Genomic DNA, 21,883 nt, shown 5'->3' with positions numbered 1-21,883 from the left:
TATGTTAAAATTCAGATAAGTTTTACATCAGGACTGCTTTTGGAGACTACTAATTCCGACTTCATGATCTTTGTTTTCATTTTTACTCAATGTTGTTTCAGATATTGCTTACAACCCAGTCCCTTCTGCTGTTTGGACACAAAAACATAAGCTTTTCAAAGCCTTATCTATTAATATATAATCCTTGCTCTGCAAATCCATACCCTTTTCTGTGCAGACATACTGTTTCCCTAAAGCATTCCTTATTCCTCCAAAATCTGAATTTTGGGTATTTCTAGTGACCATTTATGATTAACACCTGCTAGGTATTATATGAGGCTGTATGCAAAAAGGTTCTCAGAAAGAAAGGGACCATCCAATACTGTCCGGTGAAATGCAAGACCACAACAGGGTTTAGACAGCTATTAGTTTATTGACAATATAAATTGCAATCAGCAAGTCCCAGTAACCACATGGAGAGTTGTGAGGGAAAAGAAAACAGTCTGGTGAGGTGCCTGACTAAGGCTCAGTCAGGCACATCCCTGCCTCAAGTTTTCAGCATGTTTGTTTTACATGTATCTATAGATAGAGATGTACCTATCTCATGTCCACCTGGCTACACATCGAACAACACAATGATGCACTAATTAGAGGCTTGGTCACTGTGATCTGAGGATCGTCAGTGGGAGCAGGATGTTTGCTTTGTGAACTGGGACTAGGTCATGTGGATCAAGAGTTGGACTTAATGATCTCGGAGGTCCTTTCCAACCCAGCTGATCCTACAATTCTGTGATCCAGTCATGTCCCTGATGAGCTTCCCCTTCCTCCCCTTGCAACTAGTATACCCCAATGTGGTACATTTCTCTGTACAAACTGCAGGGACCAGGCCTCAAACCTTGGAGTAGATGGTTTTATGCATAGTTTTTCTTTCACCTCCATCATTACATTAAGAAAAAAACCCAAAATAACAACCATCCTTGTGGTATAGCTATTTACACTTGCAGCAGCACAAACATTTACGTGTTAAAGAATTTATATATAAAAGTACGTTTCCTGTTATTTTCCTATAAAAAAAATTTAATGGCAAAGTATTCTTAAATTCTCTCCCCAAAATAATCTGAAAATTTATACGGTGTTTTAGGAAGATTTTTGAAATAATGAACACAAACAAAGATTACCTGAAAATACTGTCTGAAGGAAGACAATGAGAACCAGAATGGCAATATGTCATCAATAGTGCCCAGAAATGCCGCTGTTTTGAGGTTAGCATTTCTTTTGTTCACTTGGCTGCCTCTATTCTGGCTGATTCATATCAATCCCAAAGCAAAAATCATCAATAAGGTGCTTCATTAAGACATGGAAAATAGTCTTCAGTCTTGAAGAGGACCGGAGGTTCATAGAGCGTCTGTTGTTGTCGCGAGGAAGACGATTTCTGAAAATCAGACAGGTTTATTTTTTGCCTTTTTAAAAAAGTATTTTAAAACAAAGCCTACAGAACTAAAATGCAAAACAACAGAAGTTCTTAAGGTGTATCTCCTTAATCAAGTGAATTCTTAACCATAGCTCAGATGAGTCTGGCATATTCTTAATGTTATTGAAGAAATGCAGGTTTTAATGCTTGCCATTCCAGCACCTAAACAGACTCAGTCCTGGAAGGTGTATGATATGCCAGTGTTGCAGGAGCCAAACTGTACCATTCAGCTGATGGTATAGTTGTTGAAATCTTCATCCTCTCAAAGCCAAATACCTTTACCTTTTCTGCTCCAACCTTCGAGTTCTCCGCAGCGGCTTCTTTTGAGTCAACCCTAGGCCTATGTTCTCATTTAGTTAGTTAAAAAAGTCTTCATATAGAAATACACCTAGTAGATGTTGCTGTCAAGAAGGCTGCTGCTCCTGTTGAGCTTCTTCATATGACACACAGCTAAAAATAATCTGGTAGTGGACTGGAAAAGAGCTGCTACACTGTTTTTCAGGAAAAGTGTACATGTTTCTTTTAAATATTAACCGTACATGGTTTTGCTATACCAAATGGCTCATTTAAGGAGACAAGGACCACTACTCATTACTGCATCAGTCTTGCTGCGTATAAATAATGCTGCAACACAACACAGACCCAGTGTATGTTTTCAATAAATGGCCTTAAATAGAATGTTTGAAATCAAGATTTATTAGAGTCTTCACCAACAATAAAGTTAAAAGCATACCAAATATTATTAGCATACTTGGAGTTTGGAATGCTTTGGCAATACCAAGATGATGATATAAATAAGCATACCTACAAAACAGCAAATGGAATATTCAGTTGAACTGTATACTTGTACTCCATATGAAATAAGTACATAAACTCCTGTTATATACAAAATTGCTGATTTATTAAATTATATTTTGTTAACTTTACAATAATATTAATTTCTCTAAGTTTGTTTTGGCATTTGAGTTGTGATGAACTTAAAAAATATAAACAAAGATCTGATCTATAAATAGTAGATATAATCAGTGTTCTCAACATCACAAATTTTTCCAAATGCAAAAGCAACCTCTGAAATCAAAGTTCTGATTTTTAGAATCATCTCCTATCCTGTACTGTCCTATGAGAAAACACCTTGCAAGAAAGGGAAACTAAGGGCACAGGTCTTCTGCAATCCACTGATTTAAGAGGTGTTATATTTGCCTATGTGCAAGAAGGGGATAATTTCAATCCAGTGAGGAAATTCATAGACAGGCACAGTACCCACAGTTGCCTAAGCACACATTTATGATTAGTTATTTTTGCAGCTGCTTAGCAAACTTTTTTATCTTTTCAGAGTCTACATCCTTAGTGATACCAGAAGTCTTATAGTACTGTACTTTACACTGACTGGTATTCACAAGGGAAGAACTCTGGGCAAAATCTGAAAGTGAGATTACAAATACACAGCTTGAGAAATACAAAATATATCCTTTTTATAAAGAAACAGATACATTTAAAGGGAAAGGGGGGGGACCTTGACTAAATTAAAACTGCATCTGGAAAATACAAACTACAGCTACAATGAAAATCATGACATGAGAAAAGCCTTCTTTTCCAAACCATGAGGAGAAATCTCTATAGGCATTTTCATTCCGATATGCTTGTGTTTACTAGTGAAAGTAGGTATTTTACTATGCAATATCCAGTAGCACTGCAGAACAGTAACCTGCCTTTTAGCTAATCAATTAATGCCAATAAGTTCTGAGTGTTTTTTTATTGCTATCCATACTCAAACTAAGAAACCACTGGACATGACAGGTTCAGCTTGCTGACACTTCTTAAGAGTTTTCTCGTTATTAATTGTGAAAAAAACAACTAAGCTGATGAAGTGTTCCCATGCAACACTGAAAAAGAAGGCACTTTCTTAGAACTACCAAACTTTTCAATTGAAGATTATATTTCCTTGGTTGATAACTGTTTTTAGGAAAAAAAAAAAAAAACAAATGGAAAATACTGTTGAATATTCTTGAAGGCCACTTATGTAGTTGTTTGTTTTTGTAACTGGCCTATAAATAGCAGCTTTGTGTTGGTTTTTTTTTGAAAAGAAAAAAATGACAGCACTCTAAACTTAAACATCAAGGAAAATGAAGGAATGAGATGAGAAATTAACTAACTATCCTTTAACAGTCTTGCCTGTACAGGCTCTTCCTACTTGCTTTGCATATCATCAGAGATCAGGGGTGCTTCAGTATAAAGGCTTGTGCATTATGTGCTTGTTTGTGCCCTTCACGTTCATTTCTTTGTGTCTCAGACTTGTTTTGCTAAGTTACACAAATCCTTGTAAGGAATTGTGATTTTTAAGTTTGGCTGTGGTTTTTTTCTTTTAATTAAGCCTGAAAACTTTGTAAAAATCCTAATGAAGTGTATAAAAGTTAAATTCAGATGCATATGTAACAAACTTACTATTAATTTAATAATCTACTTTAGTCAGCAGAGCAACTAAGCTGGTCATGCGGTAACTAAAGTTTACTTACATTAAGGAAGGATGGTATGCTGATTGTGTGCAAGATTTTCTTGAATGTGCTTGGAAAAGCTCCAAGGTCTGTTTCTGCCTTTATGACCCGTTCTTCCAGTCCAGCTACGCTATTTCCAATCATTTTCACAAAAGCCTAGTGTGAAAGAAAACCAACAGAAATATGACTTTTTCACTAACAAAACAGGATTATGTATCGCACAAGAGTGGTGAATGATCCATTACTTAAATGAGGAGTCAAGAACTTCATGCTCCCTTCCACCTACAAGTCCATTTTATTGCTAAAAATTACTTGAGACACTTAAAAGGCTGAACACCAGGTTAAATCTAATAAAACAATCAGTCTTTCTATTTACCTGTCAAGTAACTCATTTGGACTTCTTAGAATCTAGACTTACTACTAGTAAAAGAAAGACCAAGGATCTGTATCACAATTCTGAAGCTTTATCAGAAATCAATAGACCTCTCATTCTATTTGTCTCTGAGGACAGTAACTTTGAAAGACTATAAAAACTGCCTTGCTTTGAGCAGTCAATAAACAAAAATCCTTTTTTTCTTTAAATAGATGTTTCAAAAAAAGATGTTAAAAAAAATCCAAAAATGTTTAGAATGCTTACAGCGTCCAGAAATTATTAATAAATTGTGTTCTTGTTATTAACCCTGAAGTATTGAACCCAGATTGGACATGGAGAACAAAACTGAGCCCACTCCACATGCATGCATGAACACACACAGACATGGCACATCATTGATTCTCCCCCCCTTCTGTTAGGAAACAGAATGCATCTAGAGATATCAAATACCTACCTCTAGTTTGTCAATCTTCCTATATATCTGCCTCATTTCTATTGCTTTTGTGTAAATTTGAGGTATACTTTCATTGACAACTTGAGAGGAATCACTTCGAATCTAAAAACAATTCAAAGAAATAATACAAAAATCAGTGAATAAAACAAAGTGTTTAATAGATTTCATTCTGGAAACTAGAACTGTGCTCCAATTGACAGATTAAAATTCAGAGTTTAAAACCACCAGATTAAAATTAGTACAGAAATACTAGATTAAAACCAAAACACTAACTTTTTGTATCATTTCAAAGTAATTTTGAAGAAAATTTATTTTGCATAGGCTAATATTTACCTTTATAATTATATTAAAAGTAGGCTACTACATCTCCTTAGAACTGAGATGGAACATTTTCCAAGACATACTAAAGAACTAGACACATTAAACTAAAATTTTTACTTAAATTCTACTACCCGTACTTTTCCTCAGGTTTGTTAAAAAAGTCAGGACACAAAGTCTTGGTTTACTGCTATGAAAATAAAAAAATCCTAGGATGAAGTTCCCCTTAGAGTTGTGCAGAACTACATGTGCTACGCTTTAAAAGACAGCCTGTATACCAGTGTCAGCTTATAGGAACTTTACATTCAGTTCCCCTATCTAACCCAATGCAAAAGTAAAAACAAAGCTGCCTTTCTGATAAGAGGGTCTCCCCTCTAGCTTTGGAGGTTTGGCAACTCAGATTAGATACTCTGATTATAAAACCCAGGGAGCATACCTTTAGGTATTTTAAAGGAGAAGCAGAATATCATATTGTTCTTTCAAAGGTGTCATTTTACCATTCAAAATGGGATTCTCTGTAGGTACATGGATAAATATACAAATAAAGCTATGTAAATATGCAGCTAGGAAAAAATTCTTTGCTGAAAGGACTGTCAAGCACTGGAACAGGCTGCCCAGGGAACTGGTTGGTGGAGTCATCATCTCTGGAGGTATTTAAAAGATGTGTAGATGTGATGCTTAGGGGCATGGTTTAATGGTGGACTTGGCAGTGCTAGGTCAGCAGTTGGCCTCTATCTTAGAGGTCTTTTCCAACCTAAACAATTATATGATTGTATGACCACAAAGCTGTATGGCCGTATTTTGCTCTGACATGAAATTTGGCAGTTTTATCCACAAGCTGTCTAATTACCAAATGTGTTTTCATACTGAACCTACCTAGACAGAAGGCTTCTTCCTCTCCATGTCTTATTTACACAAGTACTAATTAAAAACGCAACTACATGCAAGTCACACATACCATGTCCAGCATTCCCACGAATTCATCCACTCTGGTCAGTAAGTCTTCTAGACTCTTGTCTAAGCTTTCTATCTGCAAAACAGAAATCCTTTAAAGGTACCCGAAAACACGAAAACCGGATTCTCAGAAATAACACTACCGAGTACAGACATCGTCCACATTAAAACGAGTCTCACAGAAATCCCGCAGCTTTCCCCTCCTTGTCTTTGTTGAGCACAAGGGACTCGACACACCGGTACGTCCTGTCCCGCACAGCACCACAGCGGGAGCGCGCCCAGCTCCGGAGGGCTGCGCTCCCAGGATACCCCCTCCCTTCCCGCCGCCGGGCCCGCCACTGCTCCCTGTCCCCAGGGAGCTCGGCAGGACCCCCCCGAGGCGGCCCGGCCCCTCGCCCACCTGCTCGCTGAAGAGGCTGCGGTCGGCGAGCAGGTACGCGGAGTAGGCGGCGGCGGTGGCGCTCAGCGACGCCTCCGAGGCGTCCTCGTCCTCCGGCTCCCCGAGGCCGGAGGCGCTGCTGTGGCTCTGGGACACGTTCCCGCTGTCCGCGCCGGGGCAGGCGCCCAGCAGGTCGGCTCCAACCCCGTCGCCCTCTCCGGCCGCCGCCGCCATCCCGCCCCCCGCTCCCGCCGGGATGGGCCGTCGCCGCCGCTCACATGACCGGGGCGGGCCGGCGCAGCCGCGCTCCCGGCGGGCGGAGCCGCCTTCCCAACCCCGGCCCCTGCGCCCCGGGAGACGGGAAGCGGCCGCTCCGGGACTGAGTTCACGGATCGCCAGTGTTGGAAGCTCAGGCCCTGCTGCCCCCGCCGCCTCTCGGAAGCGTTGGGACAGAAACGTGGCTCCCTCTCCGGGAGCGCTTATGGAGGATTTGCCCTTTAAGGAGGGCTGGAGCGCCTCTGTTCCCTCAGCCGCCCACCTTTACAGCCCAGTTGGGCAATTTAATCTCATAGCCGAAGGGGTCCCGGTCTGTGAAGCCCGAACAACTCAGGCGCGTTTCCATGCAGATTGCTCTGATAAGGGCCTGAGGTGGGAAGGGAGCTCACTGGGAGAGGATAATTGGTATAACACAGATTCAGGCATCAGTATGGGGCATTCAAAAGAGAAGCTGCTTTTGCCACCCCCCACCCCTCCTCACCCCAAAACGTTGCACAAAATGTCTGCAAGCCTTAAAAGTTACTTCACAAAGTGCTGGCTCTAAAGCTGACACATCAATACTTGGGTGTTCTCAGTTTGTAATTCATCTTGAGTACCTGCGTGTGAAACACAAGTTATGCTTCCTATCCCCTGTGATGAATAGATTGTACCGCAGGGTTTCTTTGGACAGTGACATCCAGAAGGCTCCAGGCAAAGGAGTGCAGTGCAGCAGCAGATCACTAAGCCAGAGGTATCCTAGGCTTTTTCTGAGGAGTCAGAATTAACCCTCAAAGCCCTGAGGTTTGCAGCCAGCCCTGCTATGAGAGGGTTCCCAAGGAAATCAGTGCAGCAGTACTCTTTAGTAAAAGCAGTACTGGGAAAACTGCTATGAGTGGGTTCCCAAGGAAATCAGTGCAGCAGTACTCTTTAGTAAAAGCAGTACGGGGAAAAAAAACATTATGGAAAGAAACTCAGTATCACTGAGATCAAGCAGCAAGATCAAAGTCTGTACTAATACAGAGAAAATCATTACTAAAATGGTTACATAGTTGAAGAGCCATCCAACCCAGATACCTTGTTTTCACAGGGATGGGATATACTTCCACATAAATGCTTGAGCACAGGGAAAGAATATAGCTTAGAAGTAAGACAGTGCACATTTTATTGCAGATAGGTCACATTGTCATCAGTTAAATAAGGAGAAACGAGTAACTTCAGCCAGACAAATCACTTATTCATAAAAGTAGTCTTATTTAAGGTGTAACAAAATTTTCCTGGTAAGATGGTCTGATTGACTGAAGCATATCCAGCTATTCTTTTTTTTTTACTGCACCAATAATCAGATTTTTTTAAAAAATGAAAACCTTTGGTAAAGTACAAACACAGTTTTAAGACGAACAGGATCAATGATCTATTCTTACTGTGCCAGTAAAAATAAGTACAGCTCTATAGCTGCTGTGATACCTAGAAAAAATTTAATTAGAGTAAGTGAAAGAATTTTAAAATAAACTTTTAAAGCAAATCTAAAAGAAATAAACTAAGTTCAATGTCCCAAAGATATTTAACAATGAGCAGAAGACTGGTTGTTCCACAGGTATTCTAAATTAGCAACAATGAATTAGTCCGCACATCCTTTTTCCAGCCATTACAGATTCCAAAATGGAATGTAATTTCTTCAAACCAAGACTTCTGAATTTTCATATCCATACAATATTTAAGAAATGTCTATTCCACCATATAAAAAAAGCTTTAATGTACTACAAAGTTAAAAACAAGGAGCAAATGACACAAGCTAAAAATAGAAAAATACATCGTAAAACATTTATATTTTGTTTCTTACACTGATTGAGATATAACAAAATATTTTGGATTAAATCACTTTCTTAGACTCATGGCATTTTCAGAAGCAGACAGGTTGTGACTCAACAGTCACTGGTCACCCAACAGCCAGCACCCAGTAAAGGTGTCTGACCATCGCAAACATCCACTATATTTTAAGTTTCTAGAAATCCTGTGTAGATGTTAAGCTTTATTACTAGAAGAGTCCAAAAATAACAGTTAGGTTTGAGAGTCAGTCAGCATCCCCCTCCAGCTCTGCATGACAATCAGCGAATCTTTTGTAAGGAAAGACCTTGTGGATTTAGGTGGCCCCAAAGGTACAAGGGATTGTGTCAGCTCTGAGGTGAAGGGGACAGTCCTAGCACACTCTTCCACTTCTGCTGCTTTCTTGCTTGCATCTTTAAAAATTCACGTGAACCATGATTTTCGAAAAAAAAAAAAAAAAGAGAGAGAGATGATGGGGAAAAAAACAAGAGGTATTATCTAATAAATATCGGAAAAGAATACACCACCACACAGCGGCGCTGACCCCGCCGTGTCGGTGCCTCCCCGCGTTCCCAGCGCTGGCCCGCAGGTGGCGACCGTGCCCCAGCAGTCACGGCTACATCCTACACACGGCCGCCTCGGGCCTCTAAAACCACTTATTTTTATATATATAGAATCTACAGTTTCCTTTGGAAAATGTATTTGCAGCATCTCCCAAACGTTGTTACCACCAGAGTAGGAAACAGCTACTTTTATGTAGAGCTCGTCTGGATTAGACATAAGGCTGAAAATATGGTGTAAACAAGTTAGCAGAAGGGCTGTGTGTAACAGTAGAAGATGGGATGGCTGTTAAGAAGCGCCCCCTTTAAGCCAGTATTAGAAGAAAACCAGGTTCCACTTCAAATAGACATGTCTGTTACTATTGAAATCTAATTCGTATACATGCACGTATTAATACATCCACCCATGTATTCAAACCCAAGTATGTAGCATTGCCATGGGTAGCCTGTAAGACTGCTTAGATTTATAACAACTAAAACAAATTTGTGTTCTCACTTCAGGGCTGGGATATGAACCAGATTTTGCACTCTGGCTTTCTCCCGACAAATTTTGCAGTGCATGACAGCTTTATGTCTAACTCCAGATGCCACGTTTCCTAGAAAGCAACAATTTTCTGCACCCGTGAGGTCTATGAGAATATCAGCTCCCTGTTTTGTGCATAACATGTTGCACAAGTTAATTGTCCCAATTGGCACTTAAGACTGTAAGGAGAATTGCAGAAGTTGCTACTAAAGCGTAATGACTGTTCCATCCTCCTCGATACCTCCTCTGGGGATAACCAGACTGTGTCGGGGATCAGTTTTTAAGGAACTGAGTAATTTGTGGATGTTGCCATTGCTTTCTCGGCCAGAGTTGTTGTTGAGCACCAGGTCCCTTTGAAGTCTGTGGCTAAGGCTGCTGCCATTGATTCGAGAGAGGCTACTGGAAGTAAGGCTGTGCAGTTTAGGAATGTGCTGTGGCTCCAGACCACCCTCAATGACAATGTCAGCCTCTTCATCACTCTCCATTTCATCAGGGTGGAAGTTCTGCAGCACATGGGATGTAGGCAAGCTGTGGTGACTCGCAGTGCTGTCTGTAGACTGGCCAGAACTACCAGACATCCTGCTGCTCCGAATAATATTGTTCCTCTGGTTTGCTGGCTTGACTGTGATAATAAGATTATGGCTGTTGGCAATCATCATGTCTGTGACTTGGTCAAGAGTCTTTCCTGCTACTTCAATGCCATTAACTTCCAGGACTTCATCATTCACAGCCAGCAAGCCTGTGCTCTCTGCTAAGCCACCAGGAACCATACGAGAGATGAAGATACCGGGTACTTTTTCCAGTCCATGAGGAGTAACTCTTACGCTGGTGCCATCGCGAATGTAAAATCCTAAGGGTTTCTCACACCCGTGTCGATACAGCCTCACTCTCCTGTGTGTTTCAGGAAGAATGTCCACATCAATTATGGAAGACACTGGTCTAAAATCATGAGGCATGCTAATGTTAATGTGAGGACGCCGTCGGAGGTTGTCATTGCGGAGTGTCACCAGAGCCTTCTTCTTCCTTGATAGCGTGTTGGTCCCAAAATTGCTGTAGTCCACTTCATCTGAAAGAGAAGCAGTACCAATGTATATCAATCAAACAGAATAATTCAATCTGCAGGGCATTTTACACTTAAATTTTGTTCAGTGAAGGCACACTCTTAATAATAGGGATAAAAGCCAAATTAATTCTCCCACTTATTCTAACCTTTGTTTCACTTTATGTCCATCAGCACAACATTCAGAATGAATGAGTTGTTTATAATTACTACTCACACTTCCATGTTTTGGGGAAAAAAACCCTTCTTTTTCTGAACTCCTATTTCAGCTATGTAGTATGCAATTACTTGCTGCAGGCCTGATATACCATCTTAGACATGAGACTGTATTTTCAGAGTTGAATTCTAATTTTACACATACGTCTCAAGTGGCCAAGGAGTGTATTCCTAACCTGAAAGTCTGAATTAGGGTGCATTTTAATACTCAACACATAGCCTTAACTGATAGCAGGCCTTAGGTACAAACATGATAGCAGAGTGCAAGAGAGTAGTTGGATACGTTTTTTGCCTAGCCTTTGTTAGTTAATATGCATCTCTTGGTACATCACTTTTCTTTTTGGAATATTTTACTTCATTTCAGCTGAACTTGACAGCAATAAAAAGTGCTAAAAGTGCCAGATAACAAAAGGTTCTGTGTAAGCAAGCAGCCTGGCAGAAAGAGATGCAGGGAGAAACTGCTCTGCTGCCTAGTCTGTATGCTAAACATCATAGAATGGACATGGACTCCTGCCCTTGAGAGGAAGATCCATGGGAAAGCTGCCTTTCTAGGGTCTGCAGTTTAAGGAAATGTTTAAATATTTTAGTCTCTGTAGCACTTATTTCAAGTGCATTACAAAGTAATCACTTTTAAATTATCCAAGTAAAAGAAGTTATTCCATGTAAGAAGCTCATGTTGTGCTTTGCATAAAAAACACTTAAGACATGAAGTTGTTAGTGTACAAATTGCGTCACTGCATTTCCCATTAAAAATACTGTGCATAGTTTAAACATGAAACATGCACTAGCTGAAAAATTATTTCACGGGGAGTTTAGCATGATAACACTTTTCAGATAAACTAACAGACTTCCAGTTTATTCTACTGTTGAAAACAAGCAGTATAATCCAAAAGTACATTCACAGAACTGCCACTAAGCATTTTTTTTCTCCAATAAATTAACCTTGCATAGGTTAGGGGGAAAAAGTTGTTAGTAAAAACAAGCTTATAATTGCATTTCTATGTCTTGCAAGTCTCATTTTCAAGTCTAATTTCAAGGCATATTATTGACAGACTTCAGTTAAATGACATTAAGTTACACTAATCAAAGGACACAAAAAAATGTGCTAAGCAGCAACCTGATCAAACTGAGCCTCTGTGGAGCAGGGTGTTAGATTAGCTGGGCTCCAGAGGTCCCTTCCAATCTCATTTATTCTATGATCCTACACAGTTATTGGGCTAGAAAAAGTCCTTTGAAGACTTCAGAAAGACTATTTCTGCATTCTCCTATAACTTATCTACATTGGCTATAATAACCCTGAGGACATATAAGGCATCTAGAAGGTGGCGCCAAAGGAAAAGTTCCCATGAAATAAAGATACTCCTTGAACAAATTTGTTGTGTTTAACTTCACATTTGCCTCTTCTCTCTCCTCCCAGGCTGTTCAGAGCTGTACCAATTACACAGGCCTTACTGTGTTATTTAGGTTGGTAAGGCACAGGACTGGAAGTCCTTAAAATCACTCAAATGCGAGAAGCTCCCAACTCGTTTCTGGAAGCATATTCACAGCCAAGACAGTGACTTTGTAGAGGGGGCACCTTCTCAAGTTCACTTGGTGAACAGTCAGTGCAGCGTCTACTCTTTTGAATGCACAAGCCAACTTCTGGAACCAAAGCTAGGTATTATTCCTTTTCTTTCATCAAGAAGAACACCATCTACATTCACCTAGTTCTGATGGACGATTCTGAAGGTTCACAACAAATACCTTTTCCTTGTAAAGTATGTGTCCATAAGAGATGTCTTTCATCACTACAGTCTCAAACACTGTGCCCTGCTCACCCTCACAATTCACGGATAAATTTCTGTGACAGTCCTAATAAAACAACTTGGGGATTCAGATTTAGAATATAAGTTCTTCCTCACTTGAAACACAGCACTGTAAGAACAGCAGTGCTGTGCCTTAGAGTCCAAGAGAACCTTTACCCCAAAATTTCAGTTTAAGATGGCAATTAAAATTACATACACATTACAGGTCTCTGTGTTTAAGACTTTTTCCTGCCGCACTGGCAAACCAAACTTAAACCAAAATCTGCATCCCTTAAAGATTCAGAAAAATAGGTAGGCAAGTACAGTTCAGTGCATTGTAGGTAAAATGAGCACATGCCCTGGTTAGTCATCTGTCCCCTGAAAGTACTCAGGTAACTGTTATCTCCCTTCCTCTCTATGTTAGTATATTAATACTTAATTACTTTAAGGCAAACTTGCTAAAGCTTTACCAAATAGTTCATCTGGGAATATCTGTTGATTACAGTTTTCTTCCCCTTAAATTAACAACAATCCAGAGAGTTAATTCTCACATGCAAGTCTGTGATGATCAAGTACTAATGTCACACAAGTATGATGGTCCTCCTAAGACACACGGGTCATTTTTGAATCAGCTTTCTTGGGTTGGGCCAGCATCAGGGCAGTGGAACAAAAGAAGTAGTTGTTCTATGCCTGTGACCTCCTCACCTGTGCTCAGTCCAGTAACCTGCCCCCCCAGATGACTGCCAGCATTCCTAACCTCTGAACAGCTTCAAGACAACCACCTCCTCTAAAACAAAAAGCCCATCTTACCACAAAAAATGCTACCTTTTTCCTCCAAACATGAACCAGACAGAAGCAGGATTACATTACAAGTGATACAGGCTACCTTCAGTGTTGGACCACTGACCATTCTTGAATTTAGTATTACAGGGCTAGACCATGGTAAAAAATGAAGTCCATGTCCTGTTGATGACTGAAGTTTCTGTTTTTAAAACAATGCCAAGCATTAGTTTCCAACTCTGACTCTAAACAGGATTCCATACCAGGAAGATGAAGTCCTAATTTTAACAGGTAAAACTGCTGAAAGCTATTACAGGTTGGAGAAATGAGAGCTAATTTGAAGAGCTTTTAAGAAAAAACACTAATTAACTTTATTTTCCAGAAAAAGTTCAAGTACAGAATATATGCTCCTTAACAATACAGGGATTATTAGATTATGTGAATTCTAGATAATCTGCTCACTGGCAGTTATACTCAATTGGACATCACCTTAAAATAAAAAAAAATAAAACAAACCAAAAAATCCTGCAGAACAAAACAGCTACCTCCTCGATGGTATTTAGAACCACTATTCTTGCTGTTGGAATAAAGCAAAGTATCTCTAGTGAAGTTTAACATCAGCTGTTTCTGTAGCATCAGAAAGTCATCAATCCCTAGCACAGCAAAAAGAAAACTTCCTTCTTTACAAGGGAACTGGGACAGGTCAGACAACATCATTCACTTTAACCAGCTATGGGGTGGCCACAACCAGTACTAAGCTGCTCTGGTGGCATGTGTCAGACTGAACTGAAAACTGTATCATTGCATAATTTATGATGACTTTTAATGAAGGTCAGCAACTTCTTGTTAGGTTTTGAGTTTCTCACTGTATTGAATTTCAAGTAGGAATGCCACTTCAGCTAAAGGAATGGACTGTGCTTGATGCTGGGTCTCAGGCAAGACCAGTATATACCATATGGAACCAGGCAGAGCTCATTTTTCATGTTTCATTTGTTGCAATATCAAATTCTCCTTTTGTGGAGCAAAAGGTCTATAAAATTCTGCATGTGTACAACCTTGAGAAGTGTCATCAAATGGGACATTTGAACAGTGCTTGAAGCCAAGTGTCATGTCTTCTTAAGTCTCAAATGAGGCTGGAATGAAATGTTATTTACATACAGGTGACAGAGGGAAAATTAACCTTTTAGGTCTTGAATATGTCCCGGATTTCTCAGAATGGGGCAGATTACATGGACCATTTTCATCTACAAGATGTAGTGCTTTCAGACAAAGATGTACTATGAACTGGCCAGATAATCCTGCATAGCCACTAAATTTTGAGACTTGGACCTGAATTTTACTTGTGCCCATAATTTACTTCCCACTGAAAACACTATTCCTGTAAAAGAGATGAAGAACACAATTTACCACAGTTGGAGAAGGACTCCTCAGATTTTCTGTTCTCTCTTACTTGAACCTGCAACCCAAAGCTACACAAAAAATACCTCAAACTCTTCTGCAGACACTGAATATTATTGCCACTCTTTTCCCAAAAAAGCTTCAGCTTTCAGTAAGTTTTAAGAAACATTTTATTATCTAGCATGAGCTGCATAGAATCATAGAATCAACCAGGTTAGAAAAGACCTCTGAGATCATCAAGTCCAATCCATGAACATAAAACCTTGTGTATTTTGGCTGCATCCTTTCAGTTAATATGTGCTTGGCGGTAGGTTTTTGTTTGGTTGGTTGGTTTTTTAAATAGCCTTGTCACTACCTGCTTGCCCATAAGGACCTCTCTGTTAGAGATGATCGATATATGCTACAGATCTACAGACCTCTTCACATAGGAAGTCACCTATGCTCACTTTCTTGACAACAGTGGTGGTGGTTAAAAACATACCTGTAAATTCACAGATGGTAACATCTTTGAGTTACTCTTCTAACAATTCTGTAGTCAGCCTGTGACTTCACAGAACACATTACACCTTCCTGGTGGGCACCATGAATCCTATGATGTGGTCTATCTGGATTTCAGCAAAACCTTTGACACCGTCTCCCATAGTATACTCCTGAAAAAGCTGGCAGCTTGGACAGGGGCACTCTCTGCTGGGTTAAGAACTGGCCAGATGGCCAGGCCCAGAGAGTGGTGGTGAATGGTGCTGCATCCAGTTGGTGGCTGGTCACCAGTGGTGTCCCTCAGGGATCAGTGCTGGGCCCAGTTCTATTTAATACCTTTACTGATGATCTGGATGAGGGGATTGAGTGTACCATTAGCAAATGTGCAGATTTCACTAAGTTGGGGGGAAGTGTTGATCAGCTGGAAGGCAGGAGGGCTCTGCAGAAGGACCTGGGCAAGCTGGAGAGATGGTCTGATTCCAACGGGATGAGGTTCAACAAGGCCAAGTGTCGGGTCCTCCACTTTGGCCACAACAACCCCATGCAGCGCTACAGGCTGGGGACAGAGTGGCTGGAGAGCAGCCAGGCAGAAAGGGACCTGGGAGTTCGGATTGACAGGAGGCTGAACATGAGCCAGGAGTGTGCCCAGGTGGCCAAGAAGGCCAATGGCATCCTGGTCTGGATCAGGAACAGTGTGGCCAGCAGGACCAGGGAAGTGATTCTTCCCCTGTACTCAGTGCTGGTGAGGCCACACCTCGAGTACTCTGTCCAATTCTGAGCCTCTCATTTCAGGAAGGATGTCAAAGTGCTGGAGCAGGTCCAGAGAAGAGCAATGAGGCTGGGGAAGGGACTTGAACACTAGTCCTATGAGGAGAGGCTGAGGGAGCTGGGATTGTTTAGCCTGGAGAAGAGGAGGCTCAGGGGAGACCTTATCGCTCTCTACAACTACCTGAAAGGAGGTTGTAGCCAGGTGGGGATCGGTCTCTTCCCAAGCAACCAGCAGTAGGACAAGAGGGCATGATCTTAAGCTGTGACAGGGGAGGCTTAGGTTGGATATGAGGAAGAAATTTTTTACGGAGAGAGTAATCAGACATTGGAATGGGCTGTCCAGAGAGGTGATGGATTCACCATCCCCGGAGGTTTTTAAGATGAGACTGGATGTGGCACTTAGCACCATGGTCTAGTAACCACGGTGGTGTTGGATCAAGGGTTAGACTTGATGATCTTGGAGGTCTTTTCCAACCCAGTTGATTCTTTGATTCTATGATTCTATCATTAAGTCATACAGGACGTAACAGCAGAGCAGAGTTTAAGGGCTATTTATAAGGGAAAGAAAACTGGTTAGAGCATTTGGTTGTAGCCAAGAGAGTATTGTATTTCTTTAATTTACATGAAACAAGAAATTATAGACCTTCTGAAAAAAACAACAGGAGCACCACTCCCACTGCTTGGACAGCTGCTTTTCATAGGAACTGCCTGCCAGATAAAATACCAAAGCTTAGCCAGATAAGATTGTATAAACAAGCTGAATTCCACAGAGAAGCAGACTGTCAGGCTCCTATAGGAACAGTTCATTTCAGACTCTACATTTTCAGTGTACATGCGCTCATGGCTTATTATTTCCTCTGGGAACTGTGGAACATTAGTTGACAGCTCTGGAAAGTACTTCAAAGACAAAATTACTTCCACTAGGGAGAGCAGCACTTCAGGCAGCTTGGGAAGGAGGCCAATGAGTCATTAATAGTGAAGGGTAACCCCTCCATCCAACAGATCTCCATTACTGAACATTCAAATTAGCAGCAGTCAAAACTGTTTCAAGGGAACGTGTCATGTTTAACCCTTCTACCATTCTGTGTCCCAGCTACAAAACACTGTCTGTGTTTGACACAAATTGCAATCAGTGTCTATTTTCTCAGAAAGATCAACACCAGAAGCATTTGTGAAAACAATCAGACAACAAATAAGCTGGCAGACTCTCATTTATGACCTATAAAGCTGACCACATGCAAAGGGATTTAAGAGGAAACAGATACGAAGTGAACTTTGGCTTGGGGGGAGGATCAGTGCCAACACTGCTCATCAAGGAGTATTTAATAACGGGAAAAATAAGGTTATCTGAATGCTAGCATTGCATTCTATATGTTGCAGGAATATTAAAAAAAAAATCCAGAATCACTGCTGCCAGCAACCTCTGGGTGAACCAACCCAAAAAACACACTGTAGGTAAAGTAGTTGTAGCTGCTATTCCATCAAAAGTGAAGTAATGTATCCCGCACAAGCACAGACCCACACACAGCACTTACTCCTTTCTCTCCCTTCATATCACTGTATCACAAGAAACTGGAAACAATCTCATCAACATTAAGACTACTTAAATGTTATGGTTTATCTATAACATTTAACAGGGCTTTGGAAGCACAAACTAGGCCTAGTAAACTACAGTTTTGCCAAAGGCAACCTTCCTTCTACAGTGATTCAGTACTAAAGATATTAATTTGCCTTCCTACTTAGGAAGTGTTCACTCATAGGTTAGGACTAAAATCTAATACAAATGCATAATGTTACACACATGGGTAACACAAATGTATTTCCAACATTAACATCTCTACTTCCAACACTTATAAATTTAAAATATCCTACCTTCTTTCAAGGAAGTGAATGTTATTTTTTTTCTTTGGTTTTACATGCTACAGCAAGCAAAACTTGAACTGCATTAGCCTCAGGCTCTTTACGGTGTCAGACATGTATAAAAAATATTTTTCTGCCAGTTGCCTTGAGGATGGAGACAATCAATTCCTTGGGACTTAAGTCTACGTCGCTGGTGTGGCCTCCTGCACTTCTCACTGCTTGTCATCAGAGGCCACTGTTCCCTTGCTGAACCTCTTCCCTTCCCAGCAGCAGGCCCTTTGTTTCTGACTCAGCACTGCTGCGATGGAGCAAAAGTTGTTGCTGGACCTCCAAGTTTGCCCCATGAAAGAAGTGAGGCCTTTGGAGGAGAAGGGTGCTACCAAATATAAGTAAGCACTCAGGCCTGTACCTCCCAAAGCTATCCTTGCCCTCAGAAATATCCAAACCCAGCTCCCCAAACTAGCCATAAGCTAACTAGAGGACTCCATCCACACTTTCACCTGTAAAATTTGGTGTTTCCCAGGACTGTCAGGGGTTTTTTCCTCTAGGTTTCATATGTTACTTCTACCCTAAAACATGACAGAAACAGCCCTTCTCCCCTTGTTTTTTTCCACAAACCACGTTATGCCAAGGTTGCGTTTTTGCAGCACTAGAAAATTGTAGGGTTTGAGCTTTGGCTTCGTTGCTGTTTTCCTTGGGTTTTTTAAAGTATTAGTTAATCTTCTCATTTCCTGCAGTAGGTCAGTGGGAAGTTGGGAAAAGTCATGTTTTTCTTCCACATCTCAGCCATCCATCATTATTATGTTCATCCCAAGGTCACAGGTGCTGCTCTGGAGGTTTTATTGGTGAGATGGTTTCCCAGGCCAGTCAGCACTGACCGGACACCCAGCAGCAGTAGTGGGTTGGTGATGCATGCAGAGAGCAATAGCATCACCTGTAAGCAGCTCTCCTGATGGCCAGAGCCTGACAAAGCAATCTATATGTACACAACAACTCCTAGCAACCATCAAAAACTGTGTTCACTCAGCTGATGGTATCAAAATGGGAGGGCTATCAATCTAATCAAAGATGCCTAGGGAGAAAAAAAAAAATCATCCCCAAAACCACCACTTTCCAACCTACAGTTGCATGCAATCTCTACAACAAGTCATGATTACAAACGTCAAGATTTAAAGTTATTAAAAAGCAAACCATTAATTATTCTGTTTCACCCACTCCATTTTTGACCTGGAACAAACACGCTCTTCTATTCACTCAGAAGATCAAGCAGTTGAAGGGAGCAGTAACAGCAATAACTCTCATTATGCACTGCAGCTACAATAAAAATCTCATTAAATGACACAAAAAGTGATAGATTTTATAAAGTAAGTATTGAATATAACTGTTTCCAAACTGGTAGCAGAAAATAGTTACTTTTTCCACAAATCTAAAGTGTGGAAGGCATGAAATGTAAACAGAATTTACAGACTGAACCAAAGAGCAAGTTCAGGAGAATACCATTCTGTTTTTCATAACTGCAGTATTTGAAAAAAACACCACAAGTAATGAAAAAAAATCACCTCAGGATCATATGCATTCAAAATATGAATTTTACACCTCTGACAAGAAACAAAATTTTTGTCTCATACTAGTCTCAGAAGAAGCTGCAAATGAAGCTTGGAAAGGCAGCACGACATTAGGCAACATAATATAAAGGCGGTGTGTTTGTATGAGGAGAGTATTTACACAGCCATAGGTGAAAGGAGAAGGTTTTGAAGAGCTGCAGTACTGAAACTGATCAGAACCATCATCCTATAGATGACAGGATATTAAAACAGCCATTTCCTCTGTTCAGAAGTAAGGTCATCGGCACTGAAGGCCATTTCGACAGCTAGCAGAGGTGAGCCGTGCCAGGAAGGCAGAACCTGTACTACCCAGTTAACACAGTTAAGACTGTAGCTCGCTCAAGGGAATCTGATTCAAGCCTGGTATTACACACTCCCTTCTGCTCCTTTCTGCCACATACCCTCGCCTTCTCTGCCAGATGCTCTCCTCCTCTCCAGTCTAGAGTGATGAACCCTCCTTAGCTAAAACTGGCAGTTATCAAGAATCCTCTATTACCGTGTGGTCAGGTTAATCATATTTCTGTAGCATGCAGGCAGTTTTTCTGCTTGGAAGGAAAAGATATTCCAGAGCTGGGAGCACTAGTAGCTTATTCAGAGGTGACAAATGAGACACTGAACTGCTACAAACATTAAATCTGTGAGGTACAAGAGTACTATGAAGAAAGACTGTTTTCTGTTCTGAAGTAATTCTTTCTCATGCATTCTTTTGCTGAGTAACACCTTATTCATCCCAAGCTAGTTCAGACAAGCAAGCTAGGAAGTGTCTTATTCTTCTAAATTCCCAGTAAAGATAACTAAAAGAAAAAAAGAAATCCCCAAACTGTGCAGAAGTACATATTAATGAAGATTTAAGTATCAAAGAAATAAATGGTGATCTCTTCCACACTCTTTATCTTGGATTGTTCTGAAGTTCCTACCAGACCTTCTCAGAGAAAGATGTGTTTTTAAGCAGTTAAAATTCTTCTAGGTTTTGTTTTCTCTCTTCAAAAAAAAGGATGCAATAATGTTTTTATAGCTTCACTGTTGTGGTGTGATAATACCACATACATCCTGCAAAGGGGGGGGAGGGAGAGAAAAACATTTGCAGTGCTTTACAAAGCACTTTTCTGGTTCCTGCCTCCAACCCAGCTGATGGTAAACAAAATCCAGATTCTGCCTCTTATCATGGAATTAAAAAGGTTTCACAACAAGTGTGGCATAAGAAATTAATTACAACACTTGTCTTTCAAGTCCCGACCTCTGGGAGTCTCCCAAGCTTTGTTGGCTGGAGTCAGATTAGTCATAAGATAAACACCCCTCGTGGGCCAGCCCTGTGAAGGGCTTGCACAGCTGCTCCCTCACTCATCAGCCCCACACAGCCACTGCCCCGGATGCCCCGGCCTTACGGCACTGACAGGCTCTTGCCTACACCTGTGGTCTCCCAGATGCATCAGGATGCCCTCCTGGCTGGTGGGACTGCAGAGCTGTGGGAATCCCAGACAGTTTATCTCCTGTGTTCAGATGGGACAGGAACAGGTGGTACTGCCCCTGCAGAGACATGTTTTCCAGTCCCCTGTTCCCCAGGCTGGAGCAGGCCAGGGCGGGCAGGAGCAAGCCCGTGGGCAGAAGGAGAAGGAGCAGCACCAAGCCCTGGCAGAAGCAGGTCTGAGCCAGTCATCATCCTCAGCAATGGCCAATGCAACCCTGTGCGTCAGACATGGTGACGATGGCACTGAAAAGGAGCACCAAGAATTAATGCAAAATTAAGGGCCCCTCAGGTGGCAGGGGACAAGGGAGGAGCAACCTCGAAGAGCTGCTGGTACCAAGCAGAAAAGCTGCAAACACGTATTATATAAATCTATTTAATGTTCTGTTTCCTAATGCAGAGGAGAAGCAAGGTCAAGAACCCAATCTATTACAATTCAAACTGCGTCTGTAACACTTCCCCAAGTTGCTGGCACTCTTCTTCCTTCAGAGGACATGACAGCTCACCTCACAAATGGAAATCATTGCTGCTTCTAGATATAAACAAAGCAAAAGCCAGGAAGCCCTCTTTCCTGATGACAGGTTGCAAAACAGTAAAACTGCCTGTGGAGTGCAAAGTAAAACTTTTTCCTGAATAATTACTAGGGCAGAAGCAAATGCTACTTTTCTTGAGAGCCCAGTCGCTCTGGCAGAGGCCCAGCCCTTTGCCAATCAGTGCAGAGCTGATCTATGATACAGAGAGGGGCCAGAAAGAACTCCCCACTAAGGGAATAAAATGCCAACCTCATCCCTAATGCACAGCTGCCCCCCAGCTGAATGCTGCTGCTGGTGTATCCTGAGTCCCTGTCCACAGGCTAAGGAAGGGCTAAAAAAAGTCAGTCTGAGGAAGG

The 21,883-nt window shown here is 41.2% G+C and overlaps 2 protein-coding genes across 3 annotated transcripts in view; both read right to left on the bottom strand.

The window, feature by feature from the left end:
- Positions 1-392: 392 nt before the first annotated feature.
- On the bottom strand, positions 393-6,709 carry BLOC1S4 (biogenesis of lysosomal organelles complex 1 subunit 4). 2 transcript variants are annotated; one of them, XM_064658537.1, is made up of 5 exons: positions 6,442-6,709; positions 6,046-6,117; positions 4,770-4,871; positions 3,964-4,098; positions 393-1,411 (listed from the first exon to the last, which is right to left on the bottom strand). In XM_064658537.1, exons 1-5 carry the CDS (start codon positions 6,652-6,654, stop codon positions 1,313-1,315), a joined length of 621 nt encoding a protein of 206 aa, XP_064514607.1. In that variant the 5' UTR covers positions 6,655-6,709; the 3' UTR covers positions 393-1,312. The 2 variants fall into 2 exon arrangements, with proteins under 2 accessions (XP_064514607.1, XP_064514617.1); XM_064658547.1 differs by lacking the exon at positions 393-1,411 and adding an exon at positions 2,330-2,870 and having other exon boundaries at positions 6,442-6,705.
- A 1,104-nt stretch (positions 6,710-7,813) lies between these two features.
- Positions 7,814-21,883, bottom strand: part of PARD6G (par-6 family cell polarity regulator gamma) — a 65,430-nt gene continuing 51,360 nt past the window's right edge. The window contains exon 3 of the mRNA XM_064658526.1: positions 7,814-10,648. Coding sequence (XP_064514596.1) covers positions 9,789-10,648 — 860 coding nt within the window. The 3' untranslated portion in view covers positions 7,814-9,788. The remainder of the gene's footprint in view (positions 10,649-21,883) is intronic.

This window comes from Pseudopipra pipra, chromosome 1, assembly GCF_036250125.1.
Source record: "Pseudopipra pipra isolate bDixPip1 chromosome 1, bDixPip1.hap1, whole genome shotgun sequence".
NCBI classification, from domain to species: domain Eukaryota; kingdom Metazoa; phylum Chordata; class Aves; order Passeriformes; family Pipridae; genus Pseudopipra; species Pseudopipra pipra.
Note: the sequence above shows the minus strand (reverse complement) of the source record. Positions and strands in the feature narration are given on the sequence as shown.

What these genes read in the sequence shown, in the direction of transcription:
- BLOC1S4 (XM_064658537.1), bottom strand. Translation starts at nt 6,654, where the DNA reads ATGGCGGCGGCGGCCGGAGAGGGCGACGGGGTTGGAGCCGACCTGCTG. An exon ending in GCAGCCTCTTCAGCGAGCAG is followed by an intron (nt 6,118 to 6,441) that starts GTGGGCGAGGGG and finishes TCTGTTTTGCAG; the next exon opens with ATAGAAAGCTTAGACAAGAG. An exon ending in TCGTGGGAATGCTGGACATG is followed by an intron (nt 4,872 to 6,045) that starts GTATGTGTGACT and finishes AATTGTTTTTAG; the next exon opens with ATTCGAAGTGATTCCTCTCA.